At 39.2% G+C, this 19,828-nt stretch overlaps 1 protein-coding gene and 1 long non-coding RNA gene across 16 annotated transcripts in view; one reads left to right on the top strand and one right to left on the bottom strand.

Moving 5' to 3' along the window:
- Positions 1 to 19,828, top strand: part of LOC130929057 (uncharacterized) — a 121,727-nt gene that overhangs the window by 70,362 nt on the left and 31,537 nt on the right. For 4 of the 5 annotated variants that reach the window (XR_009066796.1, XR_009066797.1, XR_009066793.1 and 1 more), the window contains one exon: positions 5,891 to 6,059. This is a non-coding gene — a long non-coding RNA (uncharacterized LOC130929057). The remainder of the gene's footprint in view (positions 1 to 5,890; positions 6,060 to 19,828) is intronic. The other variant, XR_009066795.1, reaches the window with a different exon arrangement.
- Positions 2,472 to 19,828, bottom strand: part of nrcama (neuronal cell adhesion molecule a) — a 43,909-nt gene continuing 26,552 nt past the window's right edge. For 3 of the 11 annotated variants that reach the window (XM_057855927.1, XM_057855929.1, XM_057855931.1), the window contains 22 exons: positions 18,465 to 18,649; positions 18,252 to 18,383; positions 18,035 to 18,178; positions 17,854 to 17,965; positions 15,904 to 16,218; positions 15,717 to 15,841; positions 15,533 to 15,562; positions 15,285 to 15,386; positions 13,733 to 13,930; positions 12,691 to 12,761; positions 12,393 to 12,618; positions 12,203 to 12,318; positions 11,365 to 11,578; positions 10,179 to 10,298; positions 9,911 to 10,087; positions 9,759 to 9,791; positions 7,048 to 7,116; positions 6,633 to 6,755; positions 6,386 to 6,541; positions 5,934 to 6,065; positions 3,737 to 3,815; positions 2,472 to 3,252 (listed from right to left, as the gene is read on the bottom strand). In XM_057855927.1, coding sequence (XP_057711910.1) covers positions 3,018 to 3,252; positions 3,737 to 3,815; positions 5,934 to 6,065; positions 6,386 to 6,541; positions 6,633 to 6,755; positions 7,048 to 7,116; positions 9,759 to 9,791; positions 9,911 to 10,087; positions 10,179 to 10,298; positions 11,365 to 11,578; positions 12,203 to 12,318; positions 12,393 to 12,618; positions 12,691 to 12,761; positions 13,733 to 13,930; positions 15,285 to 15,386; positions 15,533 to 15,562; positions 15,717 to 15,841; positions 15,904 to 16,218; positions 17,854 to 17,965; positions 18,035 to 18,178; positions 18,252 to 18,383; positions 18,465 to 18,649 — 3,094 coding nt within the window. In that variant the 3' untranslated portion in view covers positions 2,472 to 3,017. The remainder of the gene's footprint in view (positions 3,253 to 3,736; positions 3,816 to 5,933; positions 6,066 to 6,385; positions 6,542 to 6,632; positions 6,756 to 7,047; positions 7,117 to 9,758; positions 9,792 to 9,910; positions 10,088 to 10,178; positions 10,299 to 11,364; positions 11,579 to 12,202; positions 12,319 to 12,392; positions 12,619 to 12,690; positions 12,762 to 13,732; positions 13,931 to 15,284; positions 15,387 to 15,532; positions 15,563 to 15,716; positions 15,842 to 15,903; positions 16,219 to 17,853; positions 17,966 to 18,034; positions 18,179 to 18,251; positions 18,384 to 18,464; positions 18,650 to 19,828) is intronic. The other 8 variants (XM_057855937.1, XM_057855930.1, XM_057855932.1 and 5 more) reach the window with 3 other exon arrangements.

The raw sequence follows: 19,828 nt of genomic DNA, 5'->3' as shown, positions 1-19,828 counted from the left end.
ATGTTTTTATTATAATTTATTTGACGCACAAAGAAAATGCATTGAATTTTTTTTTAATAACCTTCCCAAATTATTGAAGTCATTTTGGAATTAAAGTATATTCAAGTGGAGTGTAATGAAAATAAAACGTTTGATTTGAAATAAATTTGAAAACAATTTTTTTCACTGAGCAGATGACATTTACTACTACAACCACTTTATGATACTCAATGTATTCGATTAGCATTAAAATTGGTTCATAAAATACACGTATTACTCATTTTTATTAATAATGTGTAAATAATTTAACTCGAAACATTTGTATAATACAATAATAAATGCAATGTATTTATTGCACGAATATGGCAAAACTCATTCCCTGCCATTGACAGTGATAGACGTCCGATCCATTTTGACTGGGAGGAGGCTGGCCATCCCTCCATAAAATCGGATGGGAAATTATATTACATACACAGTACGTAATGCCGATTTGAAATCTTGAAGCCAACATTTATTATACTTTTATCCCCCCCGTTTTCACTTCATTTAAAATACAAAATATTTTTTTGTCATGTCATACCGAAGAGTAAACCACTGAACAGCCTCTTTCATGCTTCGAGTAACATTTCGCGGCATTTGTGATGCATCCAGTCGGGCCCGTATACTTTTAAATCATGTGACTGTGTATTCATATATTTAAAAAACACAACATGTGTGTGAACAAGACAGGTGTCACCAAAATAATCTCATATAGAGCTTGTGAGTTCAGAAAAAAGAAATAGCACAGCAAATTAAACTTGTAAAATAGTCTTTTGTCACACTACCCATAATGCATGTTGTTTTTTTCACACTCTGGTCAAACTGGTTATTTACAAAATAAAGACGCACGGAAATTTGAAACGAGCTAAAAACTTGATGCAAGTTATGATAAACGGCAGGGGAAAAAAAATCTCTGAGGATGAGCAGACGACTCCTGGAAGGAAAGAGGCAGAACGCACGTTTAACACATGCATGTGCACACACGGACACACAATGGCACTCATGCACCCACGTTTGTTTGTAAACAGTAAACGACATATTGACCGTAGAGTGTCAACTGTAACAACTTTCCCACATTCATCATTCCCGTTCGAATAAGTGCTACTACTAGGAAAAAGCTTTGACCTTGCACTTAACATTCCACGTTATATTTGGAATGTACTTTTTTTTTTTTTTTTAAGTGATCAATAAATGCACATCATCGGGCAAAACTTTGGGAAGAGCTGCATATTCTAATGGTTCCACTGATTTGTTTTAGTAGATTAAGCTAATTTCCGGACTATAAACCACACTTTTTTTTCATTATAATGTTAAAATATAGAATTTTACGTGTTTACATGTTAGGATAATCAATTAAGAGCTGTGTGTTTTGTCACTGCCACACAGTAACTGAAGCTAATTAACAACATCAGTGCTAGCTAGCTGTGAAAGTTGTTTCGACGCCAAGTGTTTATGAAGTAACTCAAGTGTCAAATGGCGTATGATATACACTTTAGTAGTGCTGGCGCGTTGTAGCTTGCCAAGCTAAAGGAAGCTAACGTTAGCGATAGCTGATCATGAAGGTGCCAAATTTTGCTACAATCTAATTTTCTTTTGTAGTTAAAATAATACTAGTGATTCAGATACAGTGGGGCAAATAAGTATTTAGTCAACCACTAATTGTGCGAGTTCTCCCACTTGAAAATGTTAGACAGGCCTGTAATTGTCAACATGGGCAAACCTCAACCATGAGAGACAGAATGTGAAAAAAAAAAAAACAGAAAATCACATTTTTTGATTTTTAAAGAATTTATTTGCAAATCATGGTGGAAAATAAGTATTTGGTCCATACCAAAAGTTAATCTCAATATTTTGTTATGTACCCTTTGTTGGCAATAACGGAGGCCAAACGTTTTCTGTAACTCTTCACAAGCTTTTCATACACAGTTGCTGGTATTTTAGCCCATTCCTCCATGCACGTCTGGCAGTGCAGGATTGGAATCCCTGGCGGCGCATTGTGTTACTGATAGTAGCCTTTGTTACTGTGGTCCCAGCTCTCAGTAGGTCATTCACTAGGTCCCCCAGTATGGTTCTGGGATTTTTGCTCCCCGTTCTTGTTATTATTTTGACGCCACGGGGTGAGGAGGGAGTTGAAAGTCCGTGTTGCCCAACGACAGCCCAAGACATCAATGTTCTAGAGGAGATTTGCATGGAGGAATGGGCCAAAATACCAACAACAGTGTATGAAAAGCTTGTGAAGAGCTACAAAAAACGTTTGGCCTCCGTTATTGCCAATAAAGGGTACATAACAAAGTACTGAGATGAGCTTTTGGTATTGACCAATTACTTATTTTCCACCATGATTTGCAAATAAATTCTTTAGAAATAAAAAAATGTGATTTTCTTTTTTCTTTCCACATTCTGTCTCTCAAGGTTGTAGGTTTACCCATGTTGACAATTATAGGCAGCTCTAATATTTTCAAGTGGGAGAACTTGCATAATTATTGGTCGACTAAATACTTATTTGCCCCAGTGTACGAGGCAAAGACAAATGGCAGACGACATACATATTGACCCAAAAATACGACTTATAATCCGGTAAATACAGTTTTTATTTAGTACACGATATTTTTCTTCATCTATCAATGCCAGTGTTCTTTTGTGACATTTTATTCAGTCGGATATTTTTATATCTCTTATTACCGTTCATGAAATTGTGCATAATTCTGTGGCTGGTGAGTGTTTTGTTTCCCCCGCTTGCAGCTATTCACCCCCTTGCATCACGGTGGTCTCCGTGCAGTTAACGTGTGGTTTAATGCATAATCGCCTGCATCGTGGTTGTTGAGAAATGTTAGCAAAGGATATCAAATGGCACACTCTCACGCACTCATACAGCCAAATCTCCTGATACATTCCTTTCTATATTGCTCTAAAGAGTCTTTGCCGAGTTTGTCTCAGGAGGTGCGACAGTGGTGAAAAGGGAGGTTGCCGTCAAAGTTAAGCTGTCCAAGGACGTCGGGCTAGACGAAGGAGTTCATAGCGTTGACCGGCGACGGCGCTTCGGAGCTCTCGTTGCCCTCGTGCGTGTCTTTTTCCTTCTTGCCGCTGTACTGGCCGATGAAGGAACCGTCCTCGTTAAACTGGCCGTCCCCGCCCTCTCCGTAGTCCACCAGGCTGTCGTCGCTCTCGTCGCGACGCACCGTACCGTTAGATGGCGTCCGGCTGCCCTTCAGCGGCTTGTGATCCTCAGTGTCACTGTTAGATAAGAAGATTTTGGAACCAGACATGACAAAATGCAGGATGCTTGAATTTTAATACAAACCTTGAAGTGAAAGTTGCTGAGGTGAGAGGTTATTCTTAAATCATTTTGTGAATTTTTTTTAAGTGATAACACAGTTTTTCCGGATTAAAACAAGTCAATTTTAAGACTTTAGAATGTTTTTGAGACCAATTTAATGATAATTCAATGTCAATTCAATGTTTTGTCTAGGACTAAAACTAAAAGAGTGAATGGAATTAGGTTGATTAAAATGGACCAAAAAAAATGCTTTTTGCTCATTAGTTAGTTGTTAGGTTTGTTTCGATTTGGCCTTGCCTCTATGTTGTGTTTGGCATAGGGGTCCGGTGATTGGGGGGTCTCTGCAGCTTGGTGCAACGTTCTATATACAGTACAAATAGCCGCATAAAGTGAAAACGTACGAAATGGGACTTCTAAGAAACAGTTAATTATTCCACTCACCTGTATTCTCCAAATGTGCCATCGTCTTCCTTCATTGGCTGGATTTCTGGGTCTTGGTGGGCTTCTTCTTTCTCTTTCACTACACAGAAATTAATGGGAAAATTTCAACGAGTCACTTTTGATTGATTTTGCAGCATTTGTATATGCCTGATCATGGATAACAACGTACTATTGTTTTTGAGCATCCCCAAAAATATTACGCGTGAATTAGAGATGTCCTGATTGATCGGCATCCCAATCGATCGGGTCCGATCACGTCATTTTCAAAGTATTGGAATCAGCAAAAAAATATTGGACATGCCTTTTTTTAATATACAGTATATATATTTTTTTAATTAAATTGTTTTGTAATTGTATTTAACGTTACAGACATAATATGTTACACTCATCCAGAGTCTTTAATTTAGGCTTAAGGTAGGGTTGTCAAATTTATCCCGTTAACGGCAGTAAATAATTTTTTTAAAAAATTTAGAGAGTGTAGATTTAGATTTAGAGTAGGTTTAGATTTTTAGTGTAGAAATTTAGTAGAGTGAATTTTGGCAGCCTTTGGAGCCTTTATTTAATTGGCTAAAGCCTTACAATCCCTCTCCCTACGATTAGGAATACGATTAGGAATATCGTGGGAAGCAATGTGGGGAAGAAAGGTAGTAATTGATCTTTTTCTTAACACCCTGTTATTTCCCAACAGGGGTCGCGTTAACCGAATATTTTCCGTCGTTGACCGGTTTTTTAAAACAGTGACGGAAAAAATTGACGTCCATCTGTCATTTTGACAGGTTGCAATTCACACCCCAGACCACAGGGTGGCGAGTGAGCATATTAATTAGCTATTGTCTCTCTTGATGCATGACGTTGTTGGCCTTACTCGGAAAAATGTCAAGGCAACTGATTGTTTGCCTGTCAAGGCCAGACTCTTCACCCTGTATTTTTCAAACACTAAGAGCAAAGTCTGGGACCCAGCCCATTAACGGCCTCTCGAGTCCAAATCAATCGACAAATCAGATTTGTTTATTTGCGTGACGTGTTCTTCACGAGCAACGTCACTCTTGCGCGCCGGAAGTCGTCTCTACAACAACACGGATGGCGAACGGGAGAGCTGAGGATATGTTCTAATCCGCGGTAAATTCAGTTTTAAATGAGCTAAAACACATCAACACGAGTCATTGACAACAGTCTGTCTTGCGCTAGCTATGTTGAATAAACTCCGCTCTCCTCTTATGTTTACTTCCGCGCGCAAGTCCCTCGTCCTGCCCTCGTCGCTTTGCTAACGGCACGTCTGGCCGTCGCTGATTGGTGCACTCCGCTGTCTGTTTGCCTCTTGTTAAGCTTGTTCGGACAGAATATTAATTAAAAATGAAAGAAAACTAAATACTATTCAATATGTCATTATTATCATTTTAAAAATGTAAGTGACGGGTAAAAATAGATTATGACCGGATTTTTATGACACTGTCAGTCAAAATGACAGACAACGAAAAAGTCTAGCGCAACCTCTGTTTCCCAACGCAGAGAAGATATATCAATTGGAACCACTACGCACAGTCATGGTTGCACTTCCCATCATGCATTTGGGCAGAACAGTTCAATGGCTGCAGTATCATTTACTGAAAGCTCAACAAATACACTAGATGGCAATATTTAGTCACAATATACAAAGTCACATTTATCCTTTACGAATTACAAGTCTTTCTATCCGTGGATCCCTCTCGCAGAAAGAATGTTAATAATATAAATGCCATCTTGAGGATTTATTGTCATAATAAACAAATACAGTACTTATGTACTGTATGTTGAATGTATATATTCGTCCGAGTTTTATTCATTTTTTTCTTAATGCATTGCCAAAATGTATATGATCGGGAAAAATTATCGGGAATGATTGGAATTGAATCGGGAGCAAAAAAAAGCAATCGGATCGGGAAATTATTGGGATCGGCAGATACTCAAACTAAAACGATCGGGATCGGATCGGGAGCAAAAAAACATGATCGGAACAACCCTAAAATAAATACGATTTCTTGCTCCGTGGTGACTTTCACGTGGGGGAGTTCCGGCAAGAAATTCCAGCCACTTTCACCCCTGTCTATATGCCAGAAAACCATGTTTCACAGTAAGGACATGTTTTTGACCACTGTGCATGTTTGTGACCACTAGGCATTTATCAACAGGATGTCAACAATTTTGAGTCTAAAAGTACCTGGATACTTCCCACCCTTGTTCCTCTTGATGAAGCAGACGATGAGGAGCACCAGGATGAGCAGAGCGATGGCGCACATCAGCCCGATGAACCAGCCTTGGGTGGCGATGTCCACATGTCGACTAGGTATGGCTAAAAACGCATAAAGTTGTTGGAAAAAGTGTGGAAATTCAATATTTTGGGGTAAAAATGTTAATTTTACGGTGGTATAGAGGATCATGATGTGGGGAAAAATGGTCATTTTGGCAGTCCAGCGTGCTGACTGCTGGGCTAGAGACTTGACATGGATATAAAATGGGTTATTATGCAATGAAATAAGTGAAATAAAAGAGCGAGGGAAGAATTATATGAAACTTGATTCTAAGATTATTTTACTTAAACTTGACATGCTAATGATGGATGAGGCTAATGAAAGAAAAACAACTACTGCACATTGAGGCATGCCGCCTCACCTGGCACTGTTACCACTTCTTCATTAGTGGTGTGGAGCGCCGGCCCGCCCGGGTCACGCGCTACCACACGAACCCTATAGGATGTCCCTGGTTTTAACCCTTTTAAAATATGCGAATGAGAGCCATTTACAGACTCCTTTTTCCAGTCCTCTTTGCCTGAAATCGAGAGTTGTGGGGGAAGATGAGAACTTTACTTACGGAATAATTTGAAGATTGTATTACTTTTAACACGGATGGGGATCCTTACTGTTTTCTACCGTGTATTCCACATAAATGTTCTTATGGTGGCCAAAGTATTCCCAAGTGATCAGAGCGCATTCTTCCGATACAGATGTGTTCACTATGCCAAATACAGGGTCTACAGAAGGTGCTAAGTACACAAAAAGTACTTTTATTACAAAATGTGGGATTAATACACTACTGCAAAAGTTAGGGATATTCAGTTTCCTGGTGAAATTGTTGGATGTATTGCGCCTAAAATGCACAAGAGTAATGATTTTGCAAATGTTTTGCTGTCTGTTTCTTAGATTTGTTCTCAGAACAAGTTAATGTACTCGGCCTGATATCCCCAATTTTTGTAAGTAGTGTAGTTATTTTTTATGCAGGTATTTAAATCCTTAAGAGAAATAAATGTTCCAAAATTAGAGGGTAATGCTGTGTACCCTTGTGAAGCGGGGGGTGCGCAGACTGAGTGACAGGGGAAGTTGGGAGAAGAGGGGGCTCTGTGGGGCCTGAAAGAACACGGAAAATAGTGAGACAACTCAAGAAAGTGACCGTCCTCATGCGTGAGCGTGCAGACAGCATGCGCTTTTATCCTGTTGTATTGATAAATGCAATAAGCAAATGTTTTTAAAAGGCTAAATTCACGAATTCACGAATAACATCAAAGGATTGACGTTTGTTCATCTTTGCTGTTAAGTGCAGTGAAATAAGCACATGCGGGATTAACATGCACATCAATACGTAGTGTTTATTGAGGTAATTATTCGTAAAACTCAAGTAGTTAGTAATGCATACAAAAACAAAAGCACAATTGCGATTACATCTAACAAGTGTTGATGTAAAAAAATTAGGGCTGTCAAACGATTAAAAATTTTAATCGAGTTAATCACAGCTTAAAAATTAATTACCGTAATTTTCAGACTATAAGCCGCTACTTTTTTCCTTCATTTTGAATCCTGCGGCTTATAGTCCAGTGCGGCTGATTTGTTGATTTATTTGGGTTCATAGATAACACTTTATTTGATAATGGCGTCATATGGCCGCCATAATAAGTGCTTATGACGGATGTCATTAAGTGTCATCCAGCAAATTATGTCATGAACTCCAGCTCTGATATCTTAAATTCATTCAAAGGTGAGATCATTTGCTGGAACAACAACGAAACAACTAGAACAGTAACTGAAGAAATTAGCACATAACATGAATTTTGATTGTTATTTACATCTGTAGCGATGCAATGCATGCTAGGAGGCATGTTGGACGACAACAGTGTTGACAGCAGAGGTTGACTGTCTCCTCCGAGGGAGCAGTGATGACCAAATGAACCGCCATGAAGCTTTGACTGCAAAGCTTCATTGCTTCAAGAAGCTTCATTTGGTCTTATGATGCCACTGTCAAATAAAGTGTTACCGGTTAAAATCTTTTGTTGTAAATATCCCATAATACAGTGAGGACAGCTGCGGCTTATAGTCCAGTGCAGCTTATTTATGAACAAATACCGTTTTCTTGTCAAATTTGGTGGGTGGCAGCTTATAGTCAGGTGCGCCTTATAGTGCGAAAATTACGGTAATCGTAATTGTCTCAATTCAAACCATCTATAAAATATGCCATATTTTTCTGTAAATTATTGTTGGAATGGAAAGATAACACATAAGACGGGTATATATATTCAACATACCGTACATAAGTACTGTATTTGTTTATTATAACAATAAATCAACAAGATGGCATTAACATTATTAACATTCTGTTAAAGCGATCCATGGATAGAAAGACTTGTAGTTCTTAAAAGATAAATGTTAGTACAAGTTCTAGAAGTTTTATATTAAAACCCCTCTTAATGTTTTTGTTTTAATAAAATTTGTAAAATTTTCCAACAAAAAATAAACTAGTAGCTCGCCATTGTTGACGTCAATAATTACACAATGCTCATGGATGGTGCCATAAAGTCAGTCGCACCCAAGCGCCAGCAGAGGGCGACAAAACACAATCTTTGGGCAGCTAACGATTCAATTACGATTCAGAGGCTACGATTCGATTATAAATTGATTATTGATGACCCCCCCCCCCCCCCCCCCCCGCTATTAGCTGCTTTTAATGTTTTGTGCATTACTTACAAAAACTGTAAAAAAAAAAAAATAAATAAAAATAAAAAAAAAAGGCTTAAATAAACGACTATTTCAGTATCAAGTTAACAGTTAAAAACAATACTCAAATCCCCATTCTGTATCAGCAACTTTAAACTACATTCAATTAATTTAATGTTGTGAATCAACCGTTAAAGTTGTTAAAATTGCTCCCGTTATTCCATAATTTCCCTTTTGTCTACTTTCGACATGTGAAAGTTTTAAAACTATTTTAAAGACAGATTCAAGTCAATATTTTACCGATTTAGGAGTGTTTTAGATAAAAAGTTAATTAGGTTCGCTTGGAAGGTTCGCTACAACAGCCGTGCAGGGAAGTCTACTGCTTTAAGATGGCGGCCGTTTACTAACGCCCGCATCTTGCTTTCTGTAGATGTGCTGCTAACGCCACCGAGTCTAAATAGAATCTAGTCCTATATAAATATGATATCTACCGTAACATTATGTGGACGTACTTTGTAGCAGCTGTCGGAGGCAGTCAGGTATTTTGTTGTTTTTTTATCTCGCGGCATGAGTTGAGCTAGAGCCGTGAGTTGAGCATTGGCATTACCCGAGGGGCCGGGTAATGACAAGCATGATGTTTAGCTACTCTCGCTCCGTTCCTCATTGCGTCCCGAAGACCGCGCGGCGCGCTGAGTGTGTTTTACTTCCGCTTTACTTGACATATTTCAATAATCGGAATTTGGATGTTTGTGAATCGTTCTCGAATCTTCCACGGCCAAATCGCGAATGATCTAAGAATCGGAAATTTCGCACACCTCCAAAAAAAAACAAGTAATAAATGGGCATGACACTGTCATTTTAATCTGTTTGAGCAGGGCATGTACGTTAATTGCGTCAAATATTTTAATGTGATTAATTTAAAAAATTAATTTTGACAGCCCTAAAAAATACAATATTAAACATCTACTCATTCTTAGTAGTATTTTCTCTAAAAAAAAAAAAAAAAGTACTATTAAACACTATAGTATTTTTAAACATGCAAAATGAACTACTTTACTGGTTACCTTTGCCCATCTCGACAGTGGGACGAGTATGAGCTTCAAAGAGAAGGGGTGAAAAAAAGACATAGTGGCAAGAGTGGTAGAATTTCATGCTCTGTTTTTTGTTTTTTTCATAAATGGTTCCATGTTGTGACGCATAAGTCTGAATTACTTACTTGTTTCCATAGCGGTGGAGGCCTCTCTAGTGATGTTGGCGCCAGCGCCTTTTATGGTCTTTGCACTCAGGTAAAACCTGTAGAGGACGCTTGTGTTCAGGTTGTCCAGAGTCACAGTGGTCTCATTAACCAGAAAATCCATGACATTGACAGGCCCCACTTCAGTGTTATTAATGACTGAAAAGAGAAAACGGAAGAGAGTAGTATAGTATGTACGTTTTTTTTTTTTTTTTTTTTAAATACTAAGACATGAAGTTGTTGTTGGTACCTGGCTGGTATTTTAGAGTATATCCTATTAGGCGTCCGTTTTTCTTTAATGGGGGGTCCCATTCCAGAGTCAGAGAGTCCAAACTGGGATTCAGGACCTTTAAAAAAGGTGGGCCTGGAACTGAATCAGAATAAGAAAATAGCTCGTAATGCTACTTACAGTAAAGATAGGTAGCATATACCGTATTTTTCGGACTACAAGTCGCACCTGAGTATAAGTCGCACCAGCCATAAAATGCCCATCGAAGAGAAAGAATACATATATAAGTCGCACCGGAGTATAAGTCACATTTTGAGGGACATTTACTTGATAAGATCCAACAAATAGAACAGATCAGTCATCTGTAAAGGCAATTTAATATAGAAAATACAATGCGAATATACTGTCCTCACCAGGACGCTACGGCTCGGTCCTGGCTATACAGCGAGCTAAACTCCCAAATGACGATGCTTGACGTCCGTATAATTTGCGGAATCAATTTCGTCCTGGATACCAAACAGGTTCACATCAACGTAAGTAAATGATAATTAGGTGCTGTTACAGCAATGACACAAACGGTTAGCATGCGTTCGCTAGCATTAGCACATAGTTCAAACAACCACACAACTGGCTTTAAGTGTCCGATCGCGGGTGGAAAACACAGAACAACAACGGAAAAGATGATACACACAGGCGTTGCCTCTGTAGAGATATCTTACAAGCATAAACAATGAACGTAGGTTCGCAGCCGTGTTTCTCTCTTGCTAACTCGCCCACTCACTCAAGCTGCGTAGCTGTCCGTCTTCTTCACGTAAACAGGTGTGAGTGCACCCTCATGTGGGCGTGAAAACGCCACAAACTAAAAGCATGCATTTCAAAATACAAAAGTCAATAATACAATTGAACACACATTGCCAAAGGCAGAACGGGAACGTGGCCATAGCTATTAAGTTATTCAGATAACTATAGCATAAAGAACATGCTAACAAGTTTACCAAACCATCAGTGTCACTCCAAAACACCAAAATAACATGTGAAATGGTATCATAATGTGTTAATAATTTCACACATAAGTCAATCCTGAGTATATAAGTATAACACCATTTACCATAAGTCGCACCCCCAGCCAAACTATGGGAAAAAATCTGCGACTTATAGTCCGAAAAATACGGTACATATAGTAGTATAGTATACATGGTGTACAAACCTCCCTCAGGTGTCTGGAATTGTTTTTCTTGACTCTGAGGACCTTCTCCTTTGCTATTTAGGACCCTGATAAAGATATTGTAGAGGCTGTAGGGTTCAAGGCCTGGCAGACGCCCCTGTGTCCGGTTTCCACTGAAAATCAGAACGTGCTCTTGCGGCTCTTGATCCACTTCCTCCTCAGTCTCATGCAAGCCCCGCTTGCGATGGAAGTATACCTGGGGGAAAGTTTGAAGGATCTCTTGAGGTTACTGCATTTTTTGAGGTTGCTTGAGTACCCGTCATACTTATTTTTGACATTCGAATTGACCGAAGTCAGGAGCTAATGTGGAGTATGCCGTGCCGCTACAGCTAAACTGAGCTAATCCAAAGGGACAGTTTGTGAGCTAAGGTATTAGCCAAAACCTTAAGTAAAGGTGTGTGTGCTGATGAATTGCTGTAATGTTATAGCTTGCTAAGCTAATGGTAGCTTACATTAGCATAAGCACTAGCTAGCCATCATGTTGGTTTTGTTGATAGTAACTGCGTTTAGCTACTTGGTGAAGACAAACGGCGACAGATTTTGTTAGTTTTTATTGACAAGTTCCTTTTTCACACTTAAAACTACTTTGACACAAATACCAGAGCTTTATTAAAACACTGTTATCCTACAATATAATTTGTCTGTGCTTTGTTAGCCTGGCCCTGATATTACAAGCAACTCAAGTGTCAGGGTTGATATGACAAGCTAGTGCGGAATGATCCTTCACATGTCAAGCTTCCAAAGGGATCGCATGCGTACACAACCTTCCTCCGCTCAAGGTTATTCATTTTATTTGTTCACGGCAAGGTCTGAATCATACCTTGTAGCCCTTTAGTTTTCCACGGACTGAGTTCGAGGACACTGGCTCCCAATGCACTTCAGCCATGGTGCTGTTGTGAACAGTGACCAGGATGCCATCAGGGGCGGCTAAAGGTACTGAAGTGTAATATAAATGGGAACCAGTTAGTTAATTTTTCGAGAAACTGAAAAAAAAAAAAAAATTCACTCACAGTCTTCCCCGGAGTATCCAATGACGACTTCAGCCTCTGGTCCGTTGCCGTAATCGTTGAGTGCTTGAACTTTAATCTCATAAGGAACGTAGACAGGGACCCCAAACACGACAAAATGGGACTCATTGGCCACCGTCTTGGAAGACCAATCTTGATCCACATCCCTCTGTCTCCATAGCACCTTGTACTCCAGGCCGGGCCCATTTGACTGGAATCCTGTTAGTGACTAATCAGACATTTTAGTTCATGTCTGTTAGCTGCTTAACTCATTCCCTGGCAAGCAAATGTACTTTCTTACTGTCCAGGAGATGACCAGGTTTCCAGGTTCTGTTCCTTCTCCTTGAACATTTGATGGATTCTCATCAGGGGCTAAAATTTCAAAGAAATCAAGCTCCATTGATAGGCTACTTTTACATTTTTACTAGGACTGTCAAACAATTAAAATTTTTAATCAAGTTAATCACAATTCATACCATCTCTAAAATATGCCATATTTTTCTGTAAATTATTGTTGGAATGGAAAGATGAGATAAGACTGATGTATACATTCAACATACTGTACATAAGAACTGTATTTGTTTATTATAATAATAAATTCACAAGATGGCATTATCATTCTAAACATTCTTTCTGTGAAAGGGATCCACGGAGAGAAAGATTTGTAATTCTTAAAAGATAAATGTGAGTACAAGTTATAGTAATTTTGATAGTTGGTATATTGTGACTAAATATTGCCATCTTGTGTATTTGTTGAGCTAAACTTAATGTTTGAATAGAGTATTATTTTTCATACCTATTTTGATTGGGAATGCTAGTTCTTTGCATTGAGTGCTTTTTTTGAGAGATAGGAATATTATTTTTGTTGTGCTTTCACTAAATAATTCTGTAGTGACTCAACTGTTCTTAACTGCCTAAATGCATGATGGGAAGTTGCGCAACCATGACTGTCAGTGGTGGCTGCGAATGGTATATCTTCTCTGCATTGTGTTCATGACAGGGTGTTAAGAAAAAAACTCATCTCCTGTTATTCTTCCCCACGTCGTTCGCCACTATCGTTATAATTGTTGTGGAAGAGATGCTAAAGGTTATACCAATAAATAGCTCCAATGAATGCCTGTGTCCACTCCACTCTCTAGTCTCTGCCTCTTAGCTATCAATTTACGTAAAACGGCGCCATTGTAGTCTGTTCGTAACAATGCGTGAGTGAATCCTTCCGTGCATGCATTAAGTGCGTTAAATATTTTAACGTGATTAATTTAAAAAAATAATTACTGCCCATTAACGCGATAATTTTGACAGCCCTAATTTTTACTAAAGTATTACCCCTGTCTGGTACCTACCTGCTGGGTTGGTTCTGTACTGCCGCGACGGCTGACTGGGTTGGCTGTAGCCCACTTGATTCTTCGCTAGAACTCGGAAGGAGTAGTAAACATACGGTGAGAGGTCCAGTTGCGCCTTGTTGCTCATACCAGCAACTTCTGTCATGTTAACCCAGACGCCGGGCTGGTGTAGCAAATCTTCGTACTGGATCAAAAACTCTTTAGAAATAAAATGACATGTATCTTGCACATTACATAGTTAGACGTAACACTCCGCCACAATAAAAAAAAATGTTTTAGGTCTGACAGCTGTTTTTAAATACATATGAAACAAGTCATCGCAAAATTCCTTTCCTGACCTCTTGGACTTAATTACCCAGAAATGTAATCTCTTCTGTTTAGGGTTGTTCCAATCATGTTTTTTTGCTCCCGATCCGATCCCGATCGTTTTAGTTTGAGTATCTGCCGATCCCGATATTTCCCGATCCGATTGCTTTTTTTTTGTTGCTCCCGATTCAATTCCAATCATTCCCGATAATTTTTCCCTCTCATATACATTTTGGCAATGCATTAAGAAAAAAATGAATAAAACTCGGACGAATATATACATTCAACATAAAGTACATAAGTACTGTATTTGTTTATTATGACAATAAATCCTCAAGATGGCATTTACATTATTAACATTCTTTCTGTGAGAGGTTTCCACAGATAGAAAGACTTGTCAACTTAAAGGATAAATGTGACTTTGTATATTGTGACTAAATATTGCCATCTAGTGTATTTGTTAAGCTTTCAGTAAATGATACTGTAGCCATTTAACTTCTGCTCAAATGCATGATGGGAAGTGCAACCATGACTGTGCGTAGTGGTACCAATTGATATATCTTCTCTGTGTTGGGAAATAACATAGGGTGTTTAGAAAAAGATCAACTACTACCTTTCTTCCCCACATTGCTTCCCACGATATTTCTAATTGTTGAGAAAGGGATTGTAAGGTTTTAGCCAATTAAAACAAGGCTTCAAAGGCTGCCAAAATTCTCTCTACTCATGCGTTTTAGCTCTATGTATACGTAAAACGGTGCCATTATAAGATTGAACGCGACAGTGCGTGAGTGGGTAGTGCAGCGCATGCGTTATTTGCGTTAAATATTTTAATGTTATTACCGCCCTTAACGCAATAAATTTGATAGCCCTACTTAAAGCCAAAATTAAAGACTCTGGATGAGTGTAAGGCATTTTGTCTGTAACGTTAAATACAATTAGAAAACGATTTAATTAAAAAATGTATGTATATATATATATATATATAAAAAGGCATGTCCGACATTTTTTTGCCAATTCCGATACTTTGAAAATGACGTGATCGGACCCGATCCGATCGATCGGGACATCCCTACTTCTGTTTCATATTACAAACATATCATGCAAGTTTAATTTCATTAGTTACTCAGTTATCTTGAACACAAACATAGGTCACCTCCACTTTCTGTAGGTATCACCGACTGACGAAAATAAAAACAGATGTCAGACCTGAAGAATTATGTTGCCCAGAGTAATCTAATTTAAATACTTTGCGTGGGACTGTTGTTTTCATCTCCAGGAATCCAGGTGAGCTGAACGCTGCGCTCAGTCTGGTCAGTGAGTTCCAGATCAGTAGGTGGGTCGGGTATCTCTGTGAAAATATGATGCTCCTTAGAATTACTGAAAAGAAATACTCATTACGTACAACAGAACATAAACAAATGTTAGTCAGATGAGAATGAGGGTTTAAGAGTGCAGACAAAGTACATGACAACACTGTGGACAGTGTTTGTTTACCGTAGACAATAGCTGGAGTAGGAGTAGCCTCTGAGAGAGCAAGAATCAAGAGTAGAGTACACAAAGTTAGTATAAGTGAAACAAACGCAAGACGGCAGAAGACAAGCTGGAAAAAGTCATCAGTTCTGAAAATAGAAGCACAACTATCTCGACATTGGCGCGGGAAAATAAAGAGAAAAAGTACCGACGACTGTTAGCGTTGCGCTAGCAGAGTCCTGGTCCAGAGTTGTGTTCATGATGCACGTGTAAGTGCCTTCATCTTCATCTGTTACATCTTTGATGACTAAACTGTCCGTGTCCACCTCAAACCTATACAAATTACAATGATTTCACCTTATTTTCATCTGAAAAAATGGTGCGCTCAAGTGTACCTTTCGTCGTCTGGGAGCTCGCCGCTGTTTTTCAGCCAGGTCATGGTAGGGACAAGAGACGGGTCGTGCTTGACTTTACATTCGAACACGGCGCTCATTCCTCGCTGTACCACCTTGTATTCAGGTTGCTTTAAGATGCGTGTGGGCTCTTTCACCTCCAGAAAGACATGGTTCTCCTTGATGCCAAGGTTGTTGGTGGCAATGCACGTGTACTTGCCGCTGTTTTGCGACTGGGCCACATTGATCTCCAGAGTACCGTTCTCGTGGATCACATAGGGGTCTTCACGTTTGATGCTTATTTGGCTATCTTTGAACCTATAAAGAATGGCATACATTTAAGTGAGGATGTTTCTGTGGGCAATCCGAGGGAAATTATGTATTTTCCTGACTATAAGTTGCACTAGCCGCTAAGTCACTAAGTGCTAGCATACTATAAGCATCCTCTAGTTTAGCTAGTGACAACGTTGCAGTACTTTGTCATCGTTCCTCAACTTTCATAGCAAGCACACAGCCTTGTATTTCACCTGAGTGTCAGTCGCAGGCCTAGCCAACACTTTGAAAAGAAGCGCGACTTAACGTCCAGAAAATACATTATATGTACAGTGGGGCAAATAAGTATTTAGTCAACCACTAATTGTGCAAGTTCTCCCACTTGAAAATATTACAGAGGCCTGTAATTGTCAACATGGGTAAACCTCAACCATGAGAGGTTTGATTTTTAAAGAATTTATTTGCTAATCATGGTGGAAAATAAGTATTTGGTCAATACCAAAAGTTCAACTCAATACTTTGTTATGTACCCTATGTTGGCAATAACGGGGGCCAAACGTTTTCTGTAACTCTTCACAAGCTTTTCACACACTGTTGCTGGTATTTTGGCCCATTCCTCCATGCAGATCTCCTCTAGAGCAGTGATGTTTTGGGGCTGTCGTTGGGCAACATGGACTTTCAACTCCCTCCACAGATTTTCTATCAAGTTGAGATCTGGAGACTGGCTAGGCCACTCCAGGACCTTGAAATGCTTCTTACGAAACCACTCCTTTGTTGCCCTGGCTGTGTGTCTGGGATCATTGTCCTCTGAAAGACCCAGCCATGTCTCATCTTCAATGCCCTTGCTGATGGAAGGAGATTTTCACTCAAAATCTCTCGCTACATGGCCCCATTCATTCTTTCCTTTACACAGATCAGTTGTCCTGGTCCCTTTGCAGACAAACAGCCCCAACGCATGATGTTTCCACCCCCATGCTTTACAGTGGGTATGGTGTTCATCGGATGCAATTCAGTATTCTTTCTCTTCCAAACACGAGAACCTGTGTTTCTACCAAAAAAATTCTATTTTGGTTTCATCTGACCATAACACATTCTCCCAGTCCTCTTCTGGATCATCCAAATGTTCTCTAGCAAACTGCAGACGGGCCTGGACGTGTACTTTCTTCAGCAGGGGGACACGTCTGGCAGTGCAGGATTTGAGTCCCTGGCGGCGCATTGTGTTACTGATAGTAGCCTTTGTTACTGTGGTCACCGTTCTCACCGTTCTTGTTATCATTTTGACGCCACGGGGTGAGGAGGGAGTTGAAAGTCCGTGTTGCCCAACGACAGCCCCAAAACGTCACTGCTTTAGAGGAGATCTGCATGGAGGAATGGGCCAAAATACCAGCAACAGTGTGTGAAAAGCTTGTGAAGAGTTACAGAAAAGGTTTGGCCTCCATTTTTGCCAACAAAGGGTACATAACAAAGTATTGAGATGAACTTTTGGTATTGACCAAATACTTATTTTCCACCATGATTAGCAAATAAATTATTTAAAAATCAAACAATGTCACTTTGTTTTTTTTTCCCACATTCTGTCTCTCATGTTGACAATTACAGGCCTCTCTAATATTTTTAAGTGGGAGAACTTGCACAATTAGTGGTTGACTAAATACTTATTTACCCCACTGTAGTTCTTACCATGTGATGGTTGGTATCGGTGAGCCAAAAGTGGCACAGTGTAGCAAAGCAGGGCTGTTGGTGATGACCTGGTACACTTGATTTGGAGGAGTTAGCACCCTCGGGGGTTCAGCTACATGACAGAACCCCAAAATCTCCATTAGACTCATGAAACTCGATAGCAACACTGATTCGTACTTACCGAGTACACTAACAAAGGCGTTGGCAATCAGGTAGCCAAATTCATTGGAGGCGTTACATTGATAAACCGCACTGGAACCGGATTGTACACGGCTAAGAATCACCGTATCGGCATCCACCTTGCGGGTGTGGTCTTCAGGCGCGTCTAATATGGTAAAGATCAGATAAATGAAGTAGACATTTAAAATAATACAGTAATATGTAAGTGCTGTACTCACTTTCTATGGGAACTCCATTGACAAACCAACTAATATCTGGTTTAGGGTCTCCACTGACTTTGCAAGTGAGGATTCCGGTCTCATTTGGGGCGAGGATCAGGTTTCTGGGAGCGCTGATCCAGAATGGAGCAGCTGTTAAATAGGAATGAAATAAGAAAAAGGGAGAATCCATTCTAGTGTGTAAGATTTCGAGGTTTGCAAAGGTGTTCCTACCTTTCACGGTGACTTTAATAATATGGTGTGCTGTGCCAAGGCGGTTGGTGGCGGTGCAGGTGTAGTCGCCAGCATCGGCTTCATTCACGTCCGAAATTTTCAGTGTTTTCTTGTAGTTGAGGAAGGAAACCCTGCTGGTCGGTAGTTCACCGCCGTCTTTTTGCCATGACATCTCTGGAGTGGGCCTGCAATGATAACAGTTATTAACTTATCTGAGTCCACTATTTGAGTTGCTCCACTGAAACCAGCTTTTATTTAATCAAGTGTTCCCCAAAAAAGAGACTAATGTTCCTAATTCACTTTGGCCAACTTTTTGTGTGTAACACCACCAAAGGTTGTCATTAAATTGGGCTATGCTAGGCCATAAAAGATTGAAAAACACAAAAGAAATAAAATGCCCGGGATTTATGAATTATTATTTTTCAAGGTTTTATTCCCTTTTTTTTTATATTTGAACTTTTCCAAAATTATACATATATTTTAAATCTATGAATTTTGTCTAAATTGAATGTACTGAATTGTTTATTTATATACTGTATATTTATTAGGGCTGTCAAAATTATCGCGTTAACGGGCGGTAATTATTTTTTTAAATTAATCACGTTAAAATATTTGACGCAATTAACGTACATGCCCCGCTCAAACAGATGAAAATGACAGTGTCATGTCCATTTGTTACTTGTGTTTTTTGGTGTTTTTTCGCCCTCTGCTGGCGCTTGGGTGCGACAGATTTAATGGGTTTAAGCACCATCCATGAGCATTGTGTAATTATTAACATCAACAATGGCAAGCTACTAGTTCATTTTCTGTTTGAAAATTTTACAAATTTTATTAAACGAAAACATTAAGAGGGGTTTTAATTAAGACTGACAAAATTATCGCGTTAACGGGCGGGCGGTAATGAATTTTTTTTTAATTAATCACGTTAAAATATTTGACGCAATTAACGCACAAATGCCCCTTTCAAAAAGATTAAAATAACAGCACAGTCAAATGTGTACTTGTTGTGTTTTCCGGAGTTTTGGCGCCCTCTGCTGGCGCTTGGGTGCGACTGATTTTATAGGCTTCAGCACCCATGAGCATTGTGTAAGTAATTATTGACGTCAACAATGGCGAGCTACTAGTTCATTTTTTGTTTGAAAATTTTACAAATTTTATTAAAACGAAAACATGAAGAGGGGTTTTAATATAAAATTTCTATAACTTGTACTACCATTTATCTTTTAAGAACTACAAGTCTTTCTATCCATGGATCAGTTTAACAGAATGTTAATAATGGTAATGCCATCTTGTTGATTTATTGTTATAATAAAGAAATACAGTACTTATGTACCGTATGTTGAATGTATATATCCATCTTGTGT

The sequence above is a fragment of the Corythoichthys intestinalis genome, chromosome 13 (genome assembly GCF_030265065.1).
Source record: "Corythoichthys intestinalis isolate RoL2023-P3 chromosome 13, ASM3026506v1, whole genome shotgun sequence".
Lineage (NCBI taxonomy): Eukaryota > Metazoa > Chordata > Actinopteri > Syngnathiformes > Syngnathidae > Corythoichthys > Corythoichthys intestinalis.
The sequence above is the reverse complement of the archived record's forward strand: the minus strand, read 5'-3'. Positions and strand labels throughout refer to the sequence as shown.